The sequence below is a fragment of the Cyprinodon variegatus genome, unplaced genomic scaffold (assembly GCF_000732505.1).
Source record: "Cyprinodon variegatus isolate N-32 unplaced genomic scaffold, C_variegatus-1.0 Scaffold941, whole genome shotgun sequence".
NCBI classification, from domain to species: Eukaryota; Metazoa; Chordata; class Actinopteri; order Cyprinodontiformes; family Cyprinodontidae; genus Cyprinodon; species Cyprinodon variegatus.
Genome location: NW_015151394.1, coordinates 111,287 through 129,612, shown reverse-complemented (window position 1 = coordinate 129,612; position 18,326 = coordinate 111,287). Strand labels below are relative to the sequence as shown.

The 18,326-nt window shown below is 34.9% G+C and overlaps 1 protein-coding gene across 3 annotated transcripts in view; it reads left to right on the top strand.

The window, feature by feature from the left end:
- The window catches only part of epb41l5 (erythrocyte membrane protein band 4.1 like 5), a 47,508-nt gene that overhangs the window by 17,345 nt on the left and 11,837 nt on the right, over nucleotides 1-18,326 (top strand). For all 3 annotated transcript variants that reach the window (XM_015398561.1, XM_015398560.1, XM_015398559.1), the window contains exons 6-16: nucleotides 250-294; nucleotides 1,654-1,706; nucleotides 4,431-4,551; nucleotides 4,715-4,802; nucleotides 4,891-4,979; nucleotides 5,072-5,141; nucleotides 8,518-8,687; nucleotides 9,362-9,468; nucleotides 10,477-10,495; nucleotides 10,966-11,011; nucleotides 11,164-11,282. In XM_015398561.1, the coding sequence (XP_015254047.1) occupies nucleotides 250-294; nucleotides 1,654-1,706; nucleotides 4,431-4,551; nucleotides 4,715-4,802; nucleotides 4,891-4,979; nucleotides 5,072-5,141; nucleotides 8,518-8,687; nucleotides 9,362-9,468; nucleotides 10,477-10,495; nucleotides 10,966-11,011; nucleotides 11,164-11,282 (927 nt within the window). The remainder of the gene's footprint in view (nucleotides 1-249; nucleotides 295-1,653; nucleotides 1,707-4,430; nucleotides 4,552-4,714; nucleotides 4,803-4,890; nucleotides 4,980-5,071; nucleotides 5,142-8,517; nucleotides 8,688-9,361; nucleotides 9,469-10,476; nucleotides 10,496-10,965; nucleotides 11,012-11,163; nucleotides 11,283-18,326) is intronic.

The window sequence follows — 18,326 nt, the reverse complement described above, 5'->3', positions numbered from 1 at the left end:
TTGTGTCCTTTCTATCACCTGTTTTTTTTTTCTTTGTGTCCTTCTGCTTTTTTCTCTTGCATTCTTTAAAGATCACATTAACTCACAGTTGCAGAATTATTTTTTCTCCTGAATTCCTGATCCAGACCTTTGAATCGATGTTCCCAGATATTATTTTAGCTAAAATGGTTATCACCTTAATCAAATCTCATGTTTTTTTTTAGACCATCCATTGATGTATTTCACCGCTCTGTGTTCCTCTTCTTTCAGATACCTTTTTGTGTTACAGCTAAAGCAAGATATCCTCAGTGGCAAGTATGTGGGATTTCCATACACTATATGAACCAGTTAGATGAAGTAATTTCAGTAGAATCAGATTTGAAATACTTTCCTGTCATTTTGTGGCAACTTGTTTTACTAATCAACTTTCACGGTTAATTTGCATATTCACAATGAGCATCTCTGCCTTATGGTTCGGAAGATTTAAAAAAAAGATGAGCTATTACAGAGTAAAGTTTGAACACCTTTTCAAATCAGGAAATAACGCAATAGCCATGTTTTTTTTTTTTTTTTCATCATTTTCAGCTTTGCATGGTTTGACACTGCAGGTACTTCTTGGAAAAAAATAAAATGTCATGAAAAAGCATACACGCGTGGAAGCATTCATTGAAAAAAAAATTAAATTAAATTAATAGACATCCATAAAACAATTTAGGCCACAACATGAGGAATAAGCAACAAAAGCTCACTGCTAAAGAGGCTGGTTGTTCATGCTGTGCAGTATCCAAGAAAATGTGTTCAAGGTTGGGAAAAAGGAGAACATTTGGTTAGACAAAGAGAACCAGCAACATATGTACAGGAATTTTAGTGATTTTTACAGGGTTTAGATGGAGGATGGAGTCAGCACATCAAGAGCCACACAAAACCTTGGGCTGAGGGGGAAGAGAACTGGACCAAAGTCCTCTTTTCAAATGAAAGTAAAGTTTGCATTCTAAATCAATATCCCAGAGTCTGAAGGGGGGGTGGAGAGGCACACGATTTATGTAGCGTGATGTCATTCCACCATTAATCTGATAAACCATGTCATCTGCTGGTGTTGGTCTCCTGTTGTTTCTGATGTTTACGGCTAACTTAGCCTGACTTAGCCATCTACCAAGATTTTTAGAGTTCTTCAGAGTAGTAGGACTTGGCATCTGCCCACTCTGCTAAAGTTACTAACAGGTTCAATGACCGTGATGTTAGTCTGCTTGATTGGCCAACAAACTGGCCTGAGCTGAACCCAATAGAGAAACTATGTGGAGTGAGAGTTTTACTTAGAAATGAGACGCCAGACCCAAAAATGCAGAGGACCTAACAGAGGAATAACAGCAGAAACTCAGATTATTAACTTCCATGGCGTGCTGGATTGATAGGAGTGCTAAAAATATGAAACATTTTCTTAATATTACATTTCTTTTACCTGAATTATCTTTCTCATTGTAACTCCATAATTTGGCTAGCTGGATAGTGAGTTTGTAATTCTTGTTCCTATGATTTTTTTAATATATCTGGTGCTTATAACTCATGGTATAATATCGACTTGTAAAGTAAATTTTTTTTTTATTCAAATATATTTTACTCTATCATTTTGGAATTTATTCCCACACTAAACCTTTCCTATATCTCTATTTTTAGGCTTGAATGTCCCTTTGACACAGCCGTGGAGTTGGCTGCCTTCTCTTTACAGGGTAAGTATAGCAAAGGTTTCCTTCATTTTCAAATAAATCAAAATAAATCAGTTTGTTGTATCAGAATTGCACAAGACTCCTTGGATTCATATTTGTCAAAATATTAACCTGTAAGCATTCACTGTTGTATCCTAGAGGCTTAATGAACCAATTGTTTTTAGCTGATGCTAACTATTAAAGGGTAAAATAAAAGTGGCATACATGCACATTGTGCAGAACTGCAGGGTTCTCCCATTTGTAAGGTCAGTTCTTCAATGGTGTGAAATACATATATGGGATCTTATGTATACCTAGAGGTCTTAGCAGGTTTCCTGTAGCCAAACCTTTAAAAACAACATCATCGAGCAATCACAGTGTTTCAGGCCATCACGCTGAAATTTCTGTCTGCTTCGTAGAAATTTAGCCTTAGAGGCTCATTTTTTACGCGTGTATGAGGAGGAAAAAGGGTTTTTGAATCAAAAGGGTGGTTTGTTTTGTCGATTAAATTGTTTTTGATTTAAATATGATTCATTTCAATTAATTAGACCCTTTACTAACTTGATTGAAATATTTCCACGACTGATTTTAAACTTTGTAATACTTCACTCTTTTAAAAAACCAATACAAACTGCCATACAAGTGAGGCTGTTTGTAAGGCAACCTTACTTCTAAATTGGGCCACATTGCAGCTGTGGCTTCAGTTTAGCCTGCCAGCATCACTATGTGAATGACTGAATGTAAAACGCTTCGGAGTCCCCTGACTGAACAAAGCGCTATATAAGTGCAGTCCAGTTGGTGTTGGTTAATACATTTATGAGAAAACACTCACAGCAGAAAATATTAATTATAGCATTGTTATTAATAATATCTACAAATTGTAATAGCCTAAAAATATAAATTCTGACTAGTTGCCGTTCCATCTCCTTAGTTGCACCGGTCTCAGTTAGTTTAGTTAAGTTTTGACTCATGGAGATGCTGACCTAACATTATATGTCACCATTATTTTTTGCACCAGGGCACCTTCTAGTAGTAATTTTTTTTATTTTATTTTTTATATTTCAATAAATAGTCTTTCCACCAGAGAAAGGAAAACTTCACGGAAAGTTTAACAGTAGCTCTGTATGACACTGCATTTACTTTAGAAAATATTTGGTACATTTTTTTTATTTTATTTACGTTTTTAATTTTTGTACATTTAGGATTTACGTCGTGATACATGAACATTTAGTTACAGTTTAGTCTGCAGTCTTAGTTACATGAAAGGAGAAAAAAACTAACAATTGAAAGAACTATGAGTAGCTTGGAGGTGGAGGGTTGTTAAATATAGCAGCCACATGAAGAACAGATCTAAAAGATGATTCATATGCAATCCAAGGGGTCCCAATATTCACGAATTTTTTCCGCGTCTTGTTTCAATGTAAACTTTTCCATCATCTAGATGTCATGTATCACATTCATCAAGTCTTCCTTTTGTGGGAGAGTCTGTTGACATTTACTGTTCATTTCTAAGAGGTTCTTTGAACTGGATTACCTTTTCAAATTATTTCTTTAATATAAAACCAGGCTCTAGCTGTTAGAGTCATCCTGATTATTTCAGAAACATTTCATAAAAGTCAGAGTAAGTGGAGGCTTTTATGGAATGGCATTGCGTGCACAATCTGTTGGATGGACGTGCATACACATACATAGCCAGCTCTGGGTAAGGTGCCAGCTCATTAGCGCTCAGTCCTCTTCAGAGGCCCCCTAATCCAACACCCTCTCTGTTTTCTCTCTTTCCCTCACTCTGTTTTTTTTCTCCTTCTATCCTTTTTCACTGGTTCCCCTCTCTGTGCTCTGGCAGTTTGAATGAGTATTTCAAATTTGCTTCTAAATTGGTGGATTATAATTTCGATATAAAAAGCACTTTTGATCCATGTTGTGTTTTTATTACTGTAACTTTTGCCTTCAGTTGTTTTCTGTTAGATTTTATATCTGAAAATATGATTACAAACCGGACCTCAGCCTTTCACCTCAGAGCAGTGGGATGTAGGCTTACCCGAAACTTTGCTTTGATTTATATGTCAAGTCATACGGTACTTTAAAAAACAAATAGTTATGTGTGTTTTAGAAAAGGTTTAGTTAAAACATGATGCCAGCTTTAGAGTCCTTGTGATAATTATGACATTTGTCTATAATTAGAATTAACATAGTTTATTTATTTATTTTTACAGAAAATTGAAATCCATTTTAGACCTTAAGTTGGCGATTGATGTTTGATCCCTCTTTGTAACTCTGTAGAAGCTGCCATTTTCTACACTTAACTTCTTTGCATGGGGGTACTTCCTGGGATCTGCTGGGTTCCCCTCAGTCATTTTAATGTTGCAATGTTAGACTTTAGGTTCAGTTAATTTATTGAGTTTATTATTAATTTAATTAATTGGTTATGATTTGTTCAATTGTGTGAACATAATCCAAGCTTCCTTCTCCAAGGTAAAGTCATTTAGGGTGAGAAACACTTTTTGGCTCAAGTAAAAATATATTTCATTGAACATTGTTTAAATGTATAAAATATTTGCTCAAAACTAGTAAATTTGGATCTTTCCGTAATAAGACTTTACATACTTGATACATTTTAATGCATATTAAGCAGTATAGGAACATTTCAAGGTAGTTTATCTGTTTTGATATTTTTTTTTGTGTGTGTTTAAAGTTTAGAAGGATCTAATTAAAACTCACTAGTGTTTTTTTTTTTTTGTTTTTTTTAAGCTGAACTAGGTGACTGTGACCCACTAGAACATAATCTAGACCTGGTGTCAGAATTCCGGTTTATTCCAGAGCAAACAGAGGAAATGGAGCTCGCTATCTATAATGCATGGAAAGAGTGCCGGTAGGTATTTGGCTGATGAATATTTTTTTTTGTTTGGAGGCCTGTTTAAAAATGTATGAATTAACATTTCTCGATAAATATACCATATTCTTGTGTTTCACAGTGATCCATTTTTTTTCCCTGCTGTGAGTTTGCATGAATTTCTTTGCTTTCCATTTTTCAGAGGTCAGATGCCAGCTCAGGCTGAGATCAACTACCTAAATAAAGCGAAGTGGTTAGAAATGTATGGGGTGGACATGCATATGGTTAAGGTAAATAAGATATAGCTTGTTCATTTGTGAGCATTAAATGTACAGAAAAAACATTGATAGTAATTTTTTCTCTATTTTCTCCCTCTAGGCAAGAGATGGTAATGAGTATAGTCTGGGTTTAACACCCACTGGAGTCCTGGTGTTTGAAGGCCAGACCAAGATCGGGCTTTTCTTCTGGTACGTTGGACTGTTACACAGATATATACTTTTTTCTCTCTTTTTTTCCTGCAAGTCCTGAATCTAATTATTTTCTTTTTTTCCAATTGAAGGCCCAAGATCACTCGTTTGGATTTTAAGAAGAGCAAACTGACGCTTGTGGTGGTGGAGGATGATGACCAGGTGAAAATCACACGCTAATACCTACAAGATGACATCATGTTAAATGCACATTAGTCATGCTTGATAACAAGTGTCAAACTCTCTGTGGTAAACATGCCTGCAGCTGTTTTTTCTCCAGTCACACATGGTCAGATGAGGTGTGTTGCGACAGTAAGACCTGGAAAATTTTTGGTTTCATCTGAGTGTTTCCCTTGTGGAGGAAACAGGAATAACTGGTAACTCTTCCTAACAGCAGAGCTTTTATAGGGTGGGAGAAGGATCTCATTAAGTGAATAAAGCCATGGTTTTCAGCAGATACAGTACAATCATGGTTTTATAAGAACTAAGTGTGTGACTATGTAGACTCCTACAAACCCCACTGAAAAATGTTAGTGTAAAAGTTGTTTAAGTGCTAAACCGGATTTCATTGTTCTCATGTTTTTGAGGCTAAGGAAGAAAAGAAATCGCTGCAGTTGGGATTAAATCCTGCTGTTCTAAGCACAAACTTGTGGTCATTTGACAGTTCTTTGAAGCTGGATTATAATCTCTTCAAAGGCCGAAAAAGATTTTTCACAAACAGAGAAACATGTCGAGTAAAATTTGTTTGATAAAGGTAACATAAAGACTAAGTTTTTTTGTTTTTTTTTTTGGGAAAGGAGTACCGTACATAAAATGAGAATAAAATATTTAAGGTTAACATTTTTCTTTGATGGCTAAATCTACCCGGGTAATCTGTTTTAATCATGTAAATGTGATGTAAACCCAAAGTTATGATGGCTTCCCGAAAAACAAAACAGACAAAAAAAACACCAAAAATACAAGCCCTGGTTACTGTAGTGGAAATGCTAGAAAACCTGAGCTTTACTCCAGAAGGAGGACAGTGTACGAAAATTGTGTTTAACTTATTTTGTGCTTCAAACAAAAAGGTTTCAGCTTTATGATAAAAAAACCTTTTTATCAGTGTTATGCTATAGTGTAGAAACAGTTTCATACTTTGATATTAATCAGAAAATTTTTACCAAATATCTCATGAAACAAACAAAAGGTTTTTCAATTTATTTTACAAATGTTCATCCCCCCAAAAGAAATACTTTTTTTAAGTAAATGTTCAGTTGAAGTTATGTCCGAGTACAATATGTAACAGTGTTAAAAAAAAAAAAAAAAAATACAGTAAAAGAGAGACAAAGAGTCTGTTTATGTCTGTCCAGGAGGTCTTTGAGTGGGGTTAATAAAGAAACCTGCCCCTTCTGGTATTTCTGGTATGCAACACCCCCCCCCCCCTCTCTCCCTATCGTTCTCTCATGCATTCGCACACACACACACACACTTCACATAGAAGTTCAATTTCGGCTTGAAAACCAACTTCTTGTTCAGTTAAACAAGTGAGCAAATTAAGTAAACAATATTGTCCCTCTACCATGCCCTAAATTGAACTGTTTGGCTCGTATTCCTAAGAGGACAAATGCATGCTTTGAGTTTCCTTTTCAGATCAGATTATAACATTGAACATTTATGCCAATGTCTACAAACCATTAGATGTTAAGTAACCAGGGGTTTTTCTATTCAATATTCTGCTTGTCAAGGTTTTTTGGCGATCCGTAAGTATGTTTAAGTCTTTGATTTACTTATTTAGTGTTTTATTGTGTTTGAAAGAGTTGCTGGCATGATGAGTCAGCATTCCAAGCCTGAAATGTGTCTCAGAATTTCTGTCCCAGTTCATCTCTTAACCGTCTTTGCAAGCCATAACCTTTTGTTCAGCTTGTTCACAATGAAAGCAAGTAATGTGCCAGTTATTTCTGCAGAGGGGAACCAAGGACAGAAAAAAACTGCTCTTGTTGGAGGCGCTGTTTGAAATAAAGGAGTATCAGCTGTGCTTGAATAATAATTGTTTAGTATGATCAATTATGTTTTATATTTTTAATTGGCCCCAAAACACTAATATGTACTTGAAAGTACTACAGTGTATAGGAAAAAGAAATAAAAATATTATCTTATTTCTTAATGAGGACATTTTTGTGAATAACTGTTACGGTCTTTGAAGTATATTGAAATTGGGACCTGATTTGCTAAATATCTGTGTGTATAAAAACATGCACAAACCTGTTAGTACTAGCAAAACTGATCCATAAACGGAGTGAAACATAATAATAATAATAATAATAATAATAATAATAATAATAATAATTGAACTTTATTGATCTGCCATTGGAGAAATTTACCTCTGCATTTAACCCATCCCCTTGCAGAGCAGTGTGCTGCCATTGTGCGGCGCCCGGGGAGCATACAGTGCATCTGTAAAATGAACAGTACCGCAGGTGCAATCCATTTAGCTCCTCTAAGATGAACCAAATAACAAAAACATTTGGTCTGGAGTATTTTCTCGTGCAAAATGAAAACCTTTTCTGGAGGATGGAACATGATCATTTGAGCTGCTCTAACTACTGGTTTTTACGATGGCTGAGAAGTGCAAAACACATTTACAATTCAAAAACACATTAACAAATAAAAAACAAAATAACATTTGAAGAAATAAAATTATATTTTATGAAACAAATGTATTTTTGAAAAAAAAAGTTTAATTTTTTAAAAACAAATTCACATTTTAGGAAACAAATTCACATTTTAAATAAGTTAGATTTTTAGGTGAGAGCAGGAGGACTACAGATTGAGCTGTTTGTACTACAAGTCAGGGTAATCGTGACGTCACATCCGGCCACTGGGACATTCCCTTTCCGTGTAGCCGTCTTTTGTTAATTTGTTTTTGGCTATGTAACTATTTTGCCGCTTGCAGTTTTGTCTTTGCACTTGTACAAGGGTTTCTGAACGGTCAATTTTTTTTAGATGTAAATTTGTTCGACTATAATGTATTTTTTTTCTCTAAAATGAAACTTTCCCTCACCTAAAATCTAACTTATTTAAAATGTGAATTTGTTTCCTAAAATGTGAATTTGTTTCCTAAAATGTAAATTTGTTTGCTAAAATGTAAATGTGTTTTTAAAAATTTAAACTTTTTTTTCAAAAATACATTTGTTTCATAAAATATAATTTTGTTTCTTCAAATATTATTTTGTTTTTTATTTGTTAATGTGTTTTTGAATTGTAAATGTGTTTTGCACTTCTCAGCCACCGTAGGTTTTATAAAAAAAAAAAAAAAAAAAACATTCTACTTTAAGATAGTCTTAGAACCTGTTGAAAACTGACAATCCAAAGGTGAACTAAACCTTTGGGACTTTGCTAACAATGAGACAATAACCATTAGAGAGGAGCTTGAGTTGGAATACAAAGACCGCTGAACTCACACTGCACCATTTTGAGTCACCAAAGGCTTTTTAGTGAATGTTATTGTTCTTAAAGCTTTTCTTAAATTCCTACTTAAGCTAGTTGAACTCTTTTTCAGGGTAAAGAGCAGGAGCACACCTTTGTCTTCAGGATGGACCATCCCAAAGCCTGTAAGCATCTTTGGAAGTGTGCAGTGGAGCACCATGCTTTCTTTAGGCTGAGAGGACCAGTACAGAAAAACTCTGCTCGCTCTGGATTCATACGCATGGGCTCACGCTTCAGATACAGGTAACAAATACACAGGAGAAAAAGAGGGGTTGAATCTTAATATTGTGTGTGGGGGTGTTGGTTTGTTTAAAAGTTGTTAAAATTTATCCAAAAAGAGAAAGTTTAGTTTGACTTTCCTTTAGGCAGTTTTGCAATAAGCATGATGCTGCATAACCAGCTTGAGGCAGAAGGTGGTTGAACTTTGTTCTCCAGGTCGATGTGCATCAACTGTTTAGGAACTGGTGTTGGAGAAAAGACACTGAAGTGAACGATTTGGAGCTTTAGACTTTTGATTTTAAATTCAGAGAAATAAAATGCTGTAGGATAGCATATAATACTATTGCTTTCCATCATTTTCTCTGTGGAACAGATTCTATTGTTGGATGTAAATGAAATGATTACACCACTACAGTAGTACTCGGTGTCAACATAATGCAGAGGCCAGCTTGCTCCCCACTGTGTGTTTAAAGTTATCCTGTGAGATAAGCTGTGGTGGTAGTGTTGATTTAACACAGGGGGACACATGGTTTTGTTTTCAGGAAAAGGCTATCGCCTGGATGGTCTCAGAGTTCAGCAAGGTTCACTGCTCTGATAGTTGCAGCAGTGAAAGTACATTTCATCGTGGGTTTAGGATTTGTGGGGTAAGGAAAGACAAAAATAACTTTTGTTGTTTTTTTTTTTTCTTTCTTGACCAGTGGAAAGACAGAGTATCAGACCACCAAGGCCAGCAAAGCAAGGCGATCTGCCTCATTTGAAAGGAGACCAAGTCGACGTTACTCCAGAAGAACCATGCAAAACAGAGGTGACATAACCATAGAAAAATAAAAATCACACGCCTAATTTCACTCATTTCATAAACTCTGATGGAAAAAGGGGAGTTTGATAAACTCCATATTAAACTTGTTTTATTTCTAAAATTTAAGTTCCATTAATAACAGTTTCTTACAGTCTAATAAGTAATTCTGACATTTAAAAGCCCACATTCTCACATTTTTAAGAAGGAAAACCTTCAAACCATTTATGGAGACTCATTGACCCCAACAGACTATTCTTTGGGGTACTGTAATGGAACATTAACTTATTATCTAATAATTAGCTGTAATAGTTAGCTCCTTCTTTACTACAAGCCTGAAGATTCGTTTTACTCAGGTAAAAGGAATCCTGGGATATTGTTTTTCCACCTGTTGCTCTGATTTATGTAAATCAACCTAATTTTATAGGACAGCTGTAAGACAACTGACCTAAAATTCAACAGGTGGCAGTAATGAGAAATCTTATATTCTTTAAAATTGAATTTGTTCATACTGCATGATAAAAAGCAACGGGCATTATTCATTCACTTCCTTCAAAAGACTGTTTGAGTAAAATAAGTGCTCCACTTGGCAAATAACAGTAGATGGTAACCAGCTTTTATATCATCAACTCCTTTCCTAAGTTTGCAATGGATTCATAGAGCAGGATGAATTTAAATATTTGATATTGAATTTTTGCCAGCCTGCATCTGGCAATACTTTATTACTTTAAAATTCTCTTAATAATAATAAAAAATACTAAACACAGATTAACACACTAGATTTATTCAAATCAGATAAGGTTTTTTCAGATGTATGGTTGCAGTTTAGTTGATTTAAAGGTTCTTAAAACAAAACTTTGCTCTCATCTTAATTAAACTGATTATCCTTTTGTAAAAAAAAAAAAAAAAAAAAAAATCCTTTTCTTTCCAGAGTTGGTAATTCTCTGTTCATTTTTCTAAGTCTGCATACATTTTGGGGATCTTCAAATCTAACTGTGTACTTTTCATGTTTAACAGGACAACTCCACCCCCAGGAGTAAGTACAAATAACCATTTTTTGTTTTTTTTTGTTTTAGTATTCTGTTGTAAGCACCCAGTTTTTATTCATTTATACAATAGAGCATTTTATTGTTTTACTGTATTTTAAGTTAATACTGTGTTGTTTATAGGAATACAATGAATTTAAATTTAGAATGTTTAGTTTCCCTCAGGTTACTTTAGCCATGGCCACTTGGCTTTATTTTTAAGGCTCTGGCAGAAGTTAAATTCCCAAATTACAAATTAATTTTTAAATTAACTCATAAAGGATTACAAATAATTTGTGTAACATCAATAATCCTTTTAAGGGTCTAGCTAATACAAGCTGTTGTTACATATGTTTAAGTAAAAGCCTGTTTGGATGAACAATAGTTTATTTTTAGAAAAATTGAGCATCTCTTGGTAATTGTAACTTTAGGCTTTAAGTGTTGCTGTGTTGTTTATGGAAATCCTTTTTTCTGCTCTCAGGGTTCTTTCTTCAGGTAATGGCGTGAGCTCCAACAAAGGAAACAAGGTTAGAAGTGTGAAGCTCACACATTGAGTCCTACATGTTATCTCATTGATAACATGTTTAACATCTCTCGTGTTTTAAGCGTTTGGATTCCTGCATTCTTATTTTTTGTGCCCGAAATTCACCATCTTGTTCTTGTTTGGCGTTTGGTTCAGGTTTCTTCAAGCAGAAGCCCCTGGTCTGGCATGCCCGTGGTGAACCCGCCACCAGCCTCAACCTGTGGGCCAATAGAAATCGAGGCTTTACCCCGAAGTCCTGGCGGAGAAAAACGAGGGTTAGTATCTTGAGAATTTGAGTTTTTATATTTTATCGATGCAAAGGCTGCTGAATGAGTATCTGAAATGTGATATTTGTATATGGGTGAATCCCGATGATGTCAAGAAGGGCATAAAAAAAAAAATTGCCAAGTCTGTGTGCAAGTTGTTGTGACTTGCTGTAGCATCCCCTGAATAAGGGAGCTGAACTCGCTGGCATCTTAAAACAGCAAGTCGCTCACTAATGATGATGAAAACAAAGCCAGATTAGAAATGGTTGGGCCAGACTGGCTGGACCCTGCTGGGCGCTGATGGAATTGGGCAGATAGCTAGGTGTGTTTTCATGGTCTAATTCCATGTGATTGGCTTAGCAGGACTTATCCCCTGACCCTGTCTTGTTGTAGGCAGTAAAAAGGACGGAAAGAGAAAGAGTAAAGCCAGAGAGAAAGTGGATGTTGGTCTTCCTTTTTTTATATATAACCAATTTAAAAATTGGGCAAACTTTCTCATTTTAAAAATGTTGAACGTTTGAAACGTGAAAGGATCTTATCAGGATCTTGTACTTAATATGGTATTGCAGCAATCCAGTTGCAATAAATGCAATGATCCTCATTTGAATTCAAGTATGACCTTATTTATTTATTTATAAATAAATAAATGTATTTATTTATAAATTTATTTTATTTATAAATAAATAAAATAAATCTACACTACGATGAATCACCTTTTTAAGTCTTCTCATTGGTGGATTTTCATGCATTTATAAATGCTATTATAGAGCTTTATTACCCATTTGTCTAAATTTTTCCTTTACTTGCCTTTGTTCTCACCTTCTGTCTCTGGCTACAAGATATAGGTCATTTTGGTTAAGGATTTATTAACCAGTGTTTTTGTGTCAGGAATCCAATGCACATGAGTGACTTTAATTGCCATAAACCTACACTGTTCCCTTGTGTGTTCCAGTATTAACATGTACTGAGGATAAATTGTCCTGGTCTGGAAGCAGGCTGGTAGGTACAACCAAACTCTTTACCTCGGCTCTGGCTTTAACCAATCAGTCGCTGTGCTTTAGCAGGTAGCCTGGTTTTTGGCTCTGGATAAATGTTTTCTTCAGAAGACAAGCAGCAGTTCTTGGTAATGTGCTGTTTGTTCTTCTTTAGAATCAGCATGGATTGCCAACCTGATCGGTGGAGGAAATGTCTGTGATTTGGGAAGCTCTGTTTGGGTCATGTTTTAGGTGCTTGAATCGGGGAGCGGATTTGATTTTTGGCATCTTATCTTCTTTTTATTTAAGGCTTGGGTTTCCTCTAGACCAGGTGTGTCCAAAGTGAGGTCCAGGTTCATTTGTCACCCTGGACTTTTTTTTTGTAATGTCCCCCAGAATTTGGCCCCTAGTGCAGAGGGTCAATGGAGATGGAGTCTTAAGTTAGGGTTTTTATTTGGGCAAAATATTATGGACAAGTTTAGATTTTTAAACTTAAAATGTTTGTACTAAATATTTGTCCTTTATTAAATACATTTTGTATATTTCTTAATTTCTCTTGTGCATCAAATTAACATTTTATTTCACTTATTGAACTCTAATAAATACAAAAAGTTTAGTTTTTTCAGCTGTGCTCAAACTAATTTTCAATCTTTTAATAGGGAATTTTTTAGACATTTTTTGATGAGGCATATGTGTAAATATTTAATAGTTGGCTGCATGATAATTTACAGATCTCCTTTCCTAAAGAATACTGACCACTAGATGACAAGTTTTGCATGCCCACATTTTTGAAAATAAAAATCACAACATAATTTTCTGGTAATTTTACATGTTTGGAACAATATTTTTTTGACCCCCAAATACTTTTGACTAAACATTTTTTTTTACATTTTACCTTTGGACACCTCTGCTCTAGAATGTATTTAATAATTTTTTTCCCCTGGTCGTCTGTCCTGTGCTTCCTGTCCGCATGCTCCTGTCTAAACCTTTTACTAAAACATATCAGAACCTAACCAAACCCATCCAAAGGGAAAGATCTGCAATGACTTCTTAAAATTTAAAATGGTTTCCATTCATAGATTCATTCTTACTTGATGGAGTTTCATATTGATGAGTTCAAAAACCTGCACAGTGCCAGATAGTCATCAGATAAACTGGGTTTTATTCTATAATCCTGCGCTTAAGGCAAACAAAATCTGACAGGAACTCTTGGGGTCTATTTTCAGTAAGAAATTATATTATCAGCTTATTTATAATGTAGGGAACTTTAAGAATCATAAAAAGAAATATTGTTGACAGTGTTGTTTTTATGAACTTCCTATGCCTCCTGGATTATTGGGTTAAAGTTAATATTTCACTTTTGGATACTAGTTTCTTCTTTGTTAAATAAATAATAAACACAGTATTTTGATTATTCAAAGAATTTTGTAAAGGCCAGATTATGTAAAACTAGATTATATTAGATTAGATTAGCTTTATTGATCTCACAGCAGAGAAATTCACTGGTCACATATTGGCATATTAATTAAAGAAGGTGCAAACAAGGAGGAAAAGGTGCATTAAGAATAAACAAGCAAGCACTATATATACAGTATATCAAGATAAGAATAAGAATTAAGGTTAATCAAGGTTATGCTCTCTTTTTGCGAAGACCATATTATGAGAATGTAAAAACGCTGCAAATGATTCAGATTATTATATAGATTCATTACACACAGAGTGAAATATTTTAGGTCTTAATTTCTTGTTTTTTATTATAAAGCATTACAGATAATTAAAAATAAATGACCGTGACTCTGATAATAAGGATATTAACTCGTTATAAAATGGCCATCTGGCTACTTACAGAATCATGGGGAAGACTGCTGACCTAATTGGTGTCCAGAAGACAGTCATTGCACGAGGATGAGCTGCAGAATAATAAAGCTACTGTAAAGAATCTGGTTGTTCACAGAGGGCTGGATCAAAGCATATTCAGAGAACATAGGTTGGAAGGAAAAGCTTATATTTTCCAGCAGACCTTTGGTGCCTTCCCACAATGCCAAAGGTACTAACAGCTGGTTCAATGACTATGGTGTTACTGCGCTTCATTGGCTAGCTGTCTGTCCCTTATTGTCTAATTATATGTTACATCAGATCCAACAATGACCTAAACACCAGCTTCAAAGCAACCAGGGCTTCCATTACACTTCAGAAGAACTACAGGTGGATCCTATCCATTATACAAGCAGCTTATTTATTCTGAACTAGGTCTGACTATACAACATAATAGGGCTGAACGGTTTAACCAAAAATCAAAAATGTGAACATTTGGAACTGATATTGAGGTGGTTTTTCTTTGCACTAAGCACAAACCTGAAGATGTTTCACTTCAAGGATTGTTTTTTTTTAGGACTTTACTGTTACCTTTGTGTGAAAAAGTTCTTATTTCTACCATAATGCATGGATCTGCTCTGTCACTACCTGATCCATGCTATCAGCTCATTTGCGCATACACAACCAGATAGACATCTGGGTCGCCCTCAATTTTACTTTCTGAAAAATAGCCAAAACAATTTTTTTTCTCTCTAACAATAGTTGGCATACTAAACTACACTGTGTAAAAGGTTAATGATTCATCTGGGCAAATAAATGTGCTTAAATAGCTTTGTTTTATCACTCGTCTGTGCCCGATCTGTACCGGAAATAGGATCCTATGTTAAGTCTCTTGATTTACACATATATCTAGTCTTTTTTGTTTTATTTTTACCTTTTGTTTTAGCCTTATGACATTTAGTACAAAAACTAGAGAAAGAAACGACTTAAATTCAGATATGCACGGTGTATTCATATTTTGCTGGACTGCTCCGAGCATGTCCGATGATGACTCAGACAAGCAGTTTAACGGAGAGAATGTAAAAAGCATCAAATTGTCTCAGATAGTAAATATTTTTTATAGCTGTATTTAGCATTCTTTGGTGATTGAAGGATAGAAATAAGTGATTTTAGTACCATATATACATTATTTTATCGTGACCTGAATAAATATCTGCTTACACATGTGCAAAAGAGCTGATGGTACAGATCAGTTAGTGACCTGCATGCTAGTGTAGCTCCAACTTCCCCTCCCATCTGTGTGGCTGTAAACCCACTTTAAGTGCATTACTGCCACCTAAAGGGCTGGAGGGAGAAATTTAGCGTTTATCTTGTTAAATATAATATGACAAACTGAGTGTCTCTGCAATTTGAAAATAGTTTTGTTAAATTTTGATTAGAAACTGAATTTATTGCCCATCTCTACCATATAACAGTTGTCAGTATTTGATTTGACCTTCTTCTTTAGAGATCTCCAACTCCAGTCCTCTAGTGCTGCTGTGCTTCAGCTTTTAGACGCACCAACACAATCTAAATCAAATGGGTGTATTACTGTACCTCCTCTGCATGTCATCCACCCACTTTTTTATACTGACTAAAGTAATTAACATGAGACCTAAAAAAAATCTGATTAAACAAAATACAAGGCAAACAAATTTCTGATCGTTTATTTATTTTGATTGTATAACCATTTCCTTTGGAGTTATTAAAAAAAAATGGCTATAGTCATCTAATTTAAAAAGCTCACTTGTATAGAAGGTTTTTTCTAGTGTATGACGGGCTTAAATAAAGCCCATACTGTTGATTAGAATTTATCTATTTGCTTTAACGTACACTTATGAGAATATGAAGGTCATTGAAAGATAATCAAAGAAGCGTCTTGTCATCAGTTACTGCTTGACCAGCATCCTTTTAAACTTAATGTTCGCCTTTAATCACTTTGTGAATGAAGACCCAGTTATAATAGATGTGACTTCTGGTATCATTAACCACATAATTCCGAGTTTACATCATTCTTTCCACCCATGGAGGAACAAAGAACTTGGCTTTTGTTTCTAAATAATGTGCTGGGAAGCTAAGTCTTTTTAGGATCCATAAAAATAAACCATTTATGTCAGTACAGCACAATGCAGCACAGTTAGAAAGTATAGTGTTCATTTTTTATTGGACATTTTATATCATTAATCATCACAAGTCATCATCGCTTAATATTTCTCAACCTGTAAGGCTCCTCAAATCCTAAATAAAGCAAATTCAGGAGCCTGGATGTCTGATTTCAAAATTAAATTGAGCTGCAGGGAGTTTGAAGTTTCTTTTTGATATGATTATACCCATTTGATTGGAAATAAATATGACGCTCAAACACATTGTTCACCAAAACTCAGGTTTAAATTCAAAGTAACAATGTTGTGCATAAAATAATGAGCTGAGGATGTTTGGTAGAGATGGATCATTAGGATTAAAATAGTTTTTGGTATCATAGAATAAGACCTAATCTTTGGCTAAACTCCAATAAAAAGTACCAAACATTATTTTGTTTTTTGTTGCATTCAAAAATCTAAAAAAGTGGGATTTTTCAGTCTCCTTTGGTCTCTGTGGGATGAAAACTATTCAACACAGTTAACCACTTAGATCTGATTAGGGAAAATCTGAGCACTGCAGTCAGTTTCAGTTTCCTGTATAGCTGGGCCAAATTATTGATAAGCAGTTCATAATTATATTAAAACATGGAATAACAACATAATTTTAATATTATATAGATTTTTTATGAAGTTTGAGTAGAATTTAAACATTTGGCTTGCTTAAAATCTTTTAATTATTTCATTTTTTTTGTTAGTTCATGGTTTCTTGTTATTGCACCATCAAATCATTAACGACCATTTAAACTATGACTGTAGTCCATTCAATAGACTTTAGATTAGACGGTGGGTAATTATTGATGGGTGAAACCAACAGAAAGTTGTGTAATTTCTATAATATCACATAACTGACTGAGGGCATGCCATCTAACATTTAATACAATTTAATTAATTTAGTTTATTTCTATAGCTCCAGTTCACAACACATGTCATCTCAAGGCACTTTACAGAGACAATTCAACCAGATCATACAGTAAGAGTGATTCAAAGTTTTCCATTTAGGGAAAACTAGCTGATTACATTGACTAGAAGGCAGTCCCTCACACCACGCATGCTTGTAGCAACAGTGGAGAGGAAAACTCTGTTTAAACAGGAAGAAACCTCCAATAGAACCTTGCTTTTTCTGAGGCTGACTGGGGTTGAAGGAGACAGAAGCAGATATGAAAAAAAAAAGGAAATTTAGGAGAAAGGAAGCTGTTACTCCAGGTTCACAGCTTATTTGCTATGTTTATACTGCTAGAAATATGTCATTGTTGTTTAACACGCATGCAAAAAGGTGTTATTTTTGAATAAGGGGAAAATATTACCAAAAAATTTAAAAGCAATTTAACACTCTTCTGATCATTTTCGGCTTCTCTCTTAATTTTTTCCTCTCTCCCTGATTTTTCCGTCGTTGCTAACCCTCAGACCACTGTCACTCACTCATTGTATATTTTTTTTATATTCACTCCCTTTTTTTTTTTTTGTTCCCTTGTCCTTCACCGCTTCTTTCCACATGTTTTGTCAGGTCTCCATCTCCCTCCGTTCATCCTTCCCTCCAAACATCCACCCATCCCTCCTGCCTCTGTTTCATCAAAACACAAAACCAGGAGCTGGACTCACGCAGCCAACTGAGAACACTCTGTTTGCATTCTGATGACTTTCTAACCCACTTAAAGACGAAAGTGGCCCTGCGTCGAAGCGACTTTCCATCTAAAAAGTTGCTTGTATTTATGAAGGAGCCTTTTTGGTGACACTGCATATAAGGACTGATGGGGTGAAACATTGACTTCCCTCCATGTCCTAATGGCTCAATCCGTCTTCAACCTTCTTTTCTTTAAATGTGGCAGTTTCGATTCTGTCATTTCCCTTTCTGATATCTTTCCCTCTCCTACTTCCCTAAGTTTCCTTCTTTCATTTCCACAACCTTTCTTCCCGACCTCATGATGAAATCATCATGCTGGAGTCTGATGGTATCAATGTGAGGCTCAGGAATTTTATTTCAGTCCCGACTGTCTGGGAAACAAATATCAGACAGTCCCTAACTGTGTTTGGCAACCTTTTCTATTTCATTGTCAGTTTTTTATTCTTTAATTAAAACCTAACAT